The 8140-nt window shown below is 31.2% G+C and overlaps 1 protein-coding gene across 2 annotated transcripts; it reads right to left on the bottom strand.

The window, feature by feature from the left end:
• Window positions 1-2411: 2411 nt before the first annotated feature.
• LOC107462619 (uncharacterized) lies at window positions 2412-7974 on the bottom strand. Of its 2 annotated transcripts, none has more exons than XM_016081272.3 (11): window positions 7709-7974; window positions 7547-7646; window positions 6677-6766; window positions 6011-6558; window positions 5630-5710; window positions 5473-5532; window positions 4676-4719; window positions 3186-3228; window positions 3028-3099; window positions 2809-2910; window positions 2412-2708 (listed from the first exon to the last, which is right to left on the bottom strand). In XM_016081272.3, the coding sequence occupies exons 4-11, from the start codon at window positions 6386-6388 to the stop codon at window positions 2589-2591; spliced, it is 900 nt and encodes a 299-aa protein (XP_015936758.1). In that variant the 5' UTR covers window positions 6389-6558; window positions 6677-6766; window positions 7547-7646; window positions 7709-7974; the 3' UTR covers window positions 2412-2588. The 2 variants fall into 2 exon arrangements, with proteins under 2 accessions (XP_015936758.1, XP_015936895.1); XM_016081409.3 differs by having other exon boundaries at window positions 7547-7629.
• Between the last annotated feature and the right edge of the window lie 166 nt (window positions 7975-8140).

Here is an 8140-nt window from a genome sequence, read left to right as displayed (position 1 = left end):
AATTAAATTAGTCTAAATAATTCAACTAAAATTATTCGTATATGTGCGTGTGAATTACACTTTTTTTTTCTTCTACAAGTATCAAAACATGACCCAAAAATTTCTTAATTTTAATATCAAAATTTTTTAAAGTTCCAAATTTGATGCTGCAATTTTTTTTTCTTAGCTCCTCTTCTTTTTTTTTGTTTTTCGTGCAAAATTTATGTATTTTTATTATAAAGGTTACGTATTTTTCTTTCAAATTTTTTTGTATTTATTATAAAAAAAGGATAAATAAAAAAATAAGAAGTTACTTAATTTTTTATTTTTTTATTTAATTTTTTTCTTTTTTCTTTTTTGTTTTTTTGGATAAATAAAAAAATAAGAAGTTACTTAATTTTTTTCTTTTTTCTTTTTTGTTTTTTTTTAAGGTGAAACAAGAAGCTTTATGAATGTAAAACAAGAACTATGAAAATAAAAAGGAGAAGGAGGAGAAATTATTTAAAAAAAAAAAATTAAAAAATAATACCAAAATTTCTTAACCATAATGCAATGTTTTTTAACAAGAATTTATTTGACATTTTTTTTATTTTTTTCTGGTTTTTTTTTGTTGTTCTTACTTCTGTTTTGTTATGTATTTTTTTGTTTTGTTTTTTTTTTTTTAAAGAGAGAAATAAAAAAAACAGAATAAAAAAAAAGAGAAAAGAAGAAGAAAAAAATGTAAAAGACGGAAGAGAAGAAAGAAGAACTTCAGGGCATGTACATTACATAAAATTAAGTTATTTATATTTTCGTTTCAACTGAAATAAAAAAAAATTGAATTAATTATTAAAAGTGCGAGCTAAAAAATAATTTCTACTGACCTTTGTGAGCTTTCTCAAAAGAAAATAACAAAAGGACAAAATATATTTTAATTTGCCACTAAAATTTGCTAAAATTTTAAAAATATGGTTTATATTTTTTATTTTTTATTTTTATTTTTAATGTTTTTTATTTTCTAATTTTATAAAAAATAAAAATAGAAAATAAAAACAAAAAACAAAATTTTATTGTTTTTACTTTTTACTGTTTTCAATTTAAAATAAAAACAAAAAAAATACGCACACTCTAATTTTTTAAAAATTTAAAACTAATTTAATAATAATTTCACAAAAATAACCTTCCATATAAAGAAATCAAACATAATTATTCGACTCATGAGATAAAGCCACTTGGTTGAAAAGTGTGCATGTGCAATAATTGCATGCAATACGTTTCGGCTATGGTATGCTGGCAAAACTAGTTGCATTGAATTCTCAACATCACTGTTGAAACCCAAAAGAATAAAAAAATAAAAATAATAATAAAAAAGTAAAAACTCTCCATTTAGATATCTCTTCTGTTTGACGTTTTAGCTACGAAGCAGGGTCTTATACTCTTATCTTAATTCTCGGGAGAAATAAGGATCTCTTGAAGAGGTAGAGAAAAATCACACGCTAGATTGTTGGGACGAACACACCATTTTTATGCCACTTAAAATCATAGAAAGTGCATCGAAACATTACAAGTTTACAACATTATCCCCCTTTTTTGAGCACTGAATATATTGGGCTCATTTATTTGTACGTATGGATTTAAAAAAAATACTTCTTTAGAAGAAAAAACAGGCAGATGAGATTTGACATAAATGATAGATTTGTTGATCTTCTTACAGCTGTTTAGATTTGTTTAACACATTACAGATAGTGAAATATAAAAACTCATACACTTATGTGTACAAGGAGGCCTGTGTGGTTATGATGTGATGTTTAAGATTGAAAATTGTATAATCTATCTAGTTCAAATAATAATAATAATAATAAAAATTATTTTATATTTAAATATATTTATAAAAATAATTTTTATTTATGTTAGATGGAGTTAGTTATTTGAAAATAGTAAATATATAAGTATTTTTTACATAAAATTATAATTATGATTGAGGAAGAAAACTATTTTATGTAATTATTTTATAATATGCAAATCATAATGTTAGCCCAACAATAATAGATTTTGATAAAAAAATGATGATCAAATTTAAAAACAATATCAAATAGTTAAAAAATATAACCTTAATTTTAACTATATATTTTTAAGTATCATCAAAGTTTTCTATTCCTCATAATCATACTAATTATAGAATATTAGAATTCATCAAATACACATAATGTATAAACATGTGTACTGAATATAAAAAACAGTATGAATAACAGATATCATTCTTGTCATTAACAGGTTCAGTGAGAAAAAATTTTCAAAGCTTATTTTCTTGTCACAAATTTTAAAATCAGAGCATAGTAATTATGTATCTACCCAAACCATATATTTCATAGATTCAACAATAAGAATATTTTTAACATATTGATCTGGATATTTGCTTAAATCATGAGCAGAAGAGAATGAGACCACAACAATTAAGAAACACTATTTAATTTTTCTGTTAATATTCACCTTTCATCTGTGTAGCGCGTCAAATTATTATACACCATAAATGATATACAGCCTCAGCACTGTCCCTTTTCTGAAGCAGTAAAAGGGAGAATGAATACAATTCCAACATTAATTTTGCTAACTCTTGATTACATACAGCATCAGAGGTTCCTCTCCAGCCATCTTGGTAACCTTAGTTGAGATTTCATCCCCATTCTGGCGAGGAAAACGGAATACAGCAGGTGAAGCAAGAACATGAAGCACCCACTATTGATCAAAACCTTGAAAAAGTTTAAAAGAGCACATCAGAATAGTCTGAAGAAAAAGAAATATAATAAACAGAGAAGACCCCTCCGAGTAGAGAGTAAGTTTTTCCCTTACCAAAATGCCAAACAGGGTATATATCATGTTCAACGAGGGAATGGAATTAACACCAGAGGCGGTAAGCAGAAATGTAAGAGAAGCATGAATGTTAATGGTGATCTACAAGGTCCATTTGCAGCAAAAACAAGAGAAAGATAAGAACAATATTTCAGTAGTTTTCATGGTATAAGATGATATATAGAATTAAGAAATTAGGAGAATCGCGGAATTGATTACCAAAGCTAGTATATTTTCCCTTATTAAGAAAGATGAAATTAAGACAAAGCCAACAGCTCCTAGTGATCGTACCTGCAACTTTAAGATTTCATTATCCAGCAAAAAAAACAATCACTTCAAACGTATAGAATTTTTTGGCAATAGGTAACAAACATTACAATTGTGCACAAGAAAATCGAAAGGTTCCAACTTGCTCCAGACCTGACAAGATGCAAAAGTAAAACTGTAAATGAGTTGCAAAAACCAGTTAGCTAATTTAAACAATAAAAGAAAACAGAATTTAACAATCTTGTGATACACCTCCACAACTGAGGTGCATATTAGGAAGAGATTTATCAGAAGCCAACATGAGCAACATGGAACCCATGGTGACATCATACTACTATCTGCAAAAACCAGTTAGCTAATTTAAACAATAAAAGAAAACAGAATTTAACAATCTTGTGATACACCTCCACAACTGAGGTGCATATTAGGAAGAGATTTATCAGAAGCCAACATGAGCAACATGGAACACATGGTGACATCATACAACTATCTGCCTAGCACATAGGCTGCAGATTGGAAAGAAAGGAATCTGGTCAAATCATAATGGGGCTACAGAGAAGAGAGAGGAGAATGTGGGAAGAATAGAAGGGAGAGTATGATTTTGAAAGGGGGTGGGCACCCACTTTTGATTAGCTTGAGCCCTAAGAGTGAAATCTTGCTCTACACGTTTCAAACCGTTACTTAAATCAACAGCAGCAGGAAACTAGATTTTTCTTGGTTTTAGTTCTATGTTCTAGTTCAGTTCTATCTTCTTGCAGCATACTGAGTAACAGTAACATAAGAGAGAAACCATATTTAAGAAAACAGTAGTAACAACCAAGTCTGTTACAACAACAAAACACCACAAAGTCTTATCCCATTAAGTGGATCCTCTACATGGATCAAACAATATTATTACATCCTATAATGTATCATGTGTTCATGTCTACCATGAGATCATCCTATGAAGAGTCTTTTTGGGTCTTCTTCTGCCTCTAACCATAGATTTATTTTACATTTGATCCACCTTTCCCACTGGATATTCTACCAATATATCCCCTTTATTATTGTAGATACTTCATTTGGCATCTTCTTAAACTTTATAATCTCATTAAAAATTTTAGTTCGCCAACTAAAACTTTCCAAACTTCAATCTATAAATTTTTTGGAACCACCGATCTACCATTCTTCATCTTTTTTAGGGGCTCCATAACTTCAAACTCTCACATTATTGGATAATAGTTAAAGTTTTGATCTTTCTCCCTCATGTGTAACTGACCCGAACATGAAAGATTCTTATGTTCCTCATCAAATAATATAACAAGAAAACAAAGATGACAGCAAATATAAATTGCTTTCCCGCCATAAAGTAATATAATTTGTTTGTTATGCCAATTTCAAAAGATTGATACTTGTTCTATCTATTTTAAATTTAAGACGATTCATAAAAAAGAGGTGAAGAAAGTGAATTCATGGTAAATTGGAAGAGCAGGAGGGGGTTAACATGATTACTCACCCACTGCATTGTACAACCAGATCACATGAATCTAAATTAAATGCACTTCATCAAAGAGTTCACTAGAAAATTGAGTTAAAGCATAAAAATATTGCATATGCATACCTCCATAAAATACCCATTGTGTAACCAACAATGCCATGCTTAAGCTGCATGAAAGAAATATTTCGAATTCAAGTTACTTTACAGGCAGTATGACTAAGGTATCAAATCGAAAAACAAACCAGTGTATGTATACTATTCTATTTTCACAAAAAGGAAAAGTGAGAAATGTTAAAATTCATGTTTCCCAGCACAATTAAATTTCTTAACAAACACAACTGCATTTGTAAAACAGCATATGGAGTTCATTTTCGAGTTCATATGCAAAAACTGACATGTATTCACTTCAGTAAAAACCTCATTGTTGAATAACCTTCACCATTATTAGTATTGCAAAGCACAGAAATAGCAACACCGATTCGACAGGAAGGCATATCCAATACGCTACATATTTTATAACTAACTAGCAAGTAGCAAGCATCTCATTGTGTAACATAAAACACTTAGGTACAACGAAATGCCATTCTAACACTTAGAACAAAACAACTATTTTTTCATGAACAAAATCGATTAATAGAGCATAATTTTGAGACACTAAAAGTGTAAAAAGTTTTACATAGTCATACAATCAAATTCTTTTGGATGACCATTCAAAAAGTGGCCACGGAAAGCAGTTATGTTTGTTAATGTGGCAAGACATAATTGGATGTCTATGTAAAACATCTTTGCACTTGAGCTTTTCCACAAAATAAAAAATATATATAGTTTAATTTTAAGCATATTAGGAAAACAATTGAACACAAAAAACTGGAAGCCCTATTGCTTAGCTAAGAAAATTACCAAGTTAAAAGCAATCTTACCAGATAAGTTAGAGCTTTGACTGGACCAGACAAGACAAACAAAAGTACAGTTGTTGCCACCTAAAAAACAAAAGCGTAACTACCAATAATTAAAAACTGGTTATGCAAATACATGAATTTATCTACTGTATTCTTGCAAGAAAATAGCAACCGTTACCAGTGTTTTCCTTCCAGCATCAACACCCCATCTCATTGAGGAAATCACTATAGGCAACGAGAAGAAACAACTAAAGTAATTCTGTAATCAGAAACAAAAACTTGAACACTGAGTCTAAAATACTATTAAGATATCAAAAAGTAAAAGAATAGATAACCAATTATCAGCCACAAGAAAAGAACCATGATTGCAATTTCTTAACTAAACTCATACAAAAACAAAGAACCAAATTTTGATAGAACTAACTAACTATCAACCAATAGAGAAGATCTATTATTACAACTTCCTAACTCATACAAACCATGAGCCATTTTTTTATTAGAACCAATCAATTTCCAAACAAACAAAGACCTATTTTTTTATTGTCACTAATTAACTAACCTCAATAGCAAGAGAGTTGCTCAAGAAGTAAACCAAACCAGTAAGTGCAGCAAACATGGAGCACTCAACCAATTGAAGTGTTTTCTGGTACACTGGGCCATTTGGCGACAAGTCCATAAGCTCTGTTGAAAGTTTCTTTTCTTCTTCTTCTTCTTCTTCATATTCACTAGTACAAACTGATACTCCAATTCTTGATACCTTGAGAAAGTTAGAAGTGGGAAAAGAGAATGAATTCTTGAGTTTGAAGTGTGATTTTGGTGCATGAAATCGGTAGTTGAAGGAAAATGGAGGAGAGGAAAAGTGAGGCTGGAGACAGAAAGTGGGAGCTATGGAAATAGAGAGGCTAGAGAAATGGTGGTAAGGCTTCAGGGGAACCATGGGGTCTTAAGGTCGTGTTTGGTCAAGAACTGAAAGTGGGTTTATGAGAAGGTGAAAAGAAAGAACGACTTCATATTAGGTGGGAAACTTAATAGTGGACCTTTAAGCTGTACAGATTCTGTGGATGATATTGAAGGCATACAGATTCTAAGATTCTTGATTGGATGCCCCTGATGAAGAAAGAACTAAAATAGTGAGCATTGCTGGAAGGACCAATCTTACATGAAATTAAAATAGTGAGAACTTAATGTATGTATTAATGCTTTCATTTTCTGGTGTTATGATTACCTCAAGGGGACACTCAGACACACCTTTGTTGAACATCACCAAAAATTACAAATGTGAATCAGACGACCACCTCAGTGATTTCAATATAACCTATTTGAATCCAACACAATATTTGATACATTACAACTAATCGTGATCAATTAAAACATGCATTACTGAAATGCAAAAAACACACATCACAATTCACAAAGATGTGCCAGCTTAATTATGATAATGAATGTCACCTCACTGCTCTAGCAAACTCACTTTCATATTCATAAATAATAAAAATCCCGAAGAATCTACCAAAGTATCAAATCTAAAAACAAATATCAAAGTTTATCAATGATCATCAAAATCTATAAAATCTAGTTGAATATTTCCTATTCAAGCATATTATTTATGCCTAAACCAATTTTCACCAATAGCAACAACAGCACATTGATAGCAGGAAGCAGCAGCAGCAATTTGATCAACAATCAGTAACAACAACAACACATTTATAGCAAAATTAACACTTAGCAACACCAAAAAACATTTATCAACAATAAAAATTAAAACATAAATAGGAAAACAAATAAAAAAGAAGAGGCACGGGAAGACTTATTACAAATTAGAGCTTATCCCTGATGAGAAGAGAAAACGAAAATCTCTGTTGGTAGCAGGGGATGAAATACCAACAATAAGTAATAATCTGTCAACCAAGTTGTTCACAATGGAGCATAAAAAATATTCCAACAGCATTTAGAAAACAATTGAGGAGAAGTACATTACCAGAACTATACATAGCCACCCAATCTTCACAAGTTTATCAACTGAGTTAGGGTACGCAGGAAGATTGATCTATTATTAAATAAATAAAAGAATTCAAATGAAAGGAGAGGAACTTACAAATAAGACGGAGATTCGGTTCGGTATTTGGACAGTAGAAAGAATGTGCTATGAAGCACCACCATCACGCACTAGCAGCCTACCTGATAAGCCCACCACCCTAACAAGGGAATAGGGATTAGGAACCCTAATTGCCTAAATCAGAAAAAAGTAAAAGCCTACCTGCAGATTAGGGATTAGAGGCGGCACGAGCAGCAGAGGAGCACGACGGGGAGCACGACAAAGCAGCGGCGGGAAAATAAGCAGAGGAGCCCAGCGAGGCGGCGGTGCGACGTAGCAGAGTGAGGCCAAGGAGTTGCAGAGCCGCGGCGGCGATGTGGTGGAAGGAGGATATGAATGTATGGAGGAGAGATTGAGGAAGAGAGTGAGAAGAGTTGTGTCTCTGATAACGGGAGTTGATACCGATAAGGCAGTGCCCAAAACGCACGTTTTTTTATTTACTTATTTTTATTTCACACAAAAAGGAGCCAACTATACGAACGAATTTATGGACTGGATTGTCGTAGGCTCATTTGATGATAGGAGTGTTAAGTAAACAATAATAATCTTGAATAATATGAATAATTATTAATTAAATAAAAATATACTATATTT

This window comes from Arachis duranensis, chromosome 1 (assembly GCF_000817695.3).
Source record: "Arachis duranensis cultivar V14167 chromosome 1, aradu.V14167.gnm2.J7QH, whole genome shotgun sequence".
Taxonomy (NCBI): domain Eukaryota; kingdom Viridiplantae; phylum Streptophyta; class Magnoliopsida; order Fabales; family Fabaceae; genus Arachis; species Arachis duranensis.
This window is presented reverse-complemented; position numbering and strand designations above follow the sequence as displayed.

What these genes read in the sequence shown, in the direction of transcription:
- LOC107462619 (XM_016081272.3), bottom strand. Translation starts at nt 6,388, where the DNA reads ATGGTTCCCCTGAAGCCTTACCACCATTTCTCTAGCCTCTCTATTTCC. An exon ending in ACAATGGGTATTTTATGGAG is followed by an intron (nt 3,229 to 4,675) that starts GTATGCATATGC and finishes GCATCTTGTCAG; the next exon opens with GTCTGGAGCAAGTTGGAACC. An exon ending in GGGAAAATATACTAGCTTTG is followed by an intron (nt 2,911 to 3,027) that starts GTAATCAATTCC and finishes TGGACCTTGTAG; the next exon opens with ATCACCATTAACATTCATGC.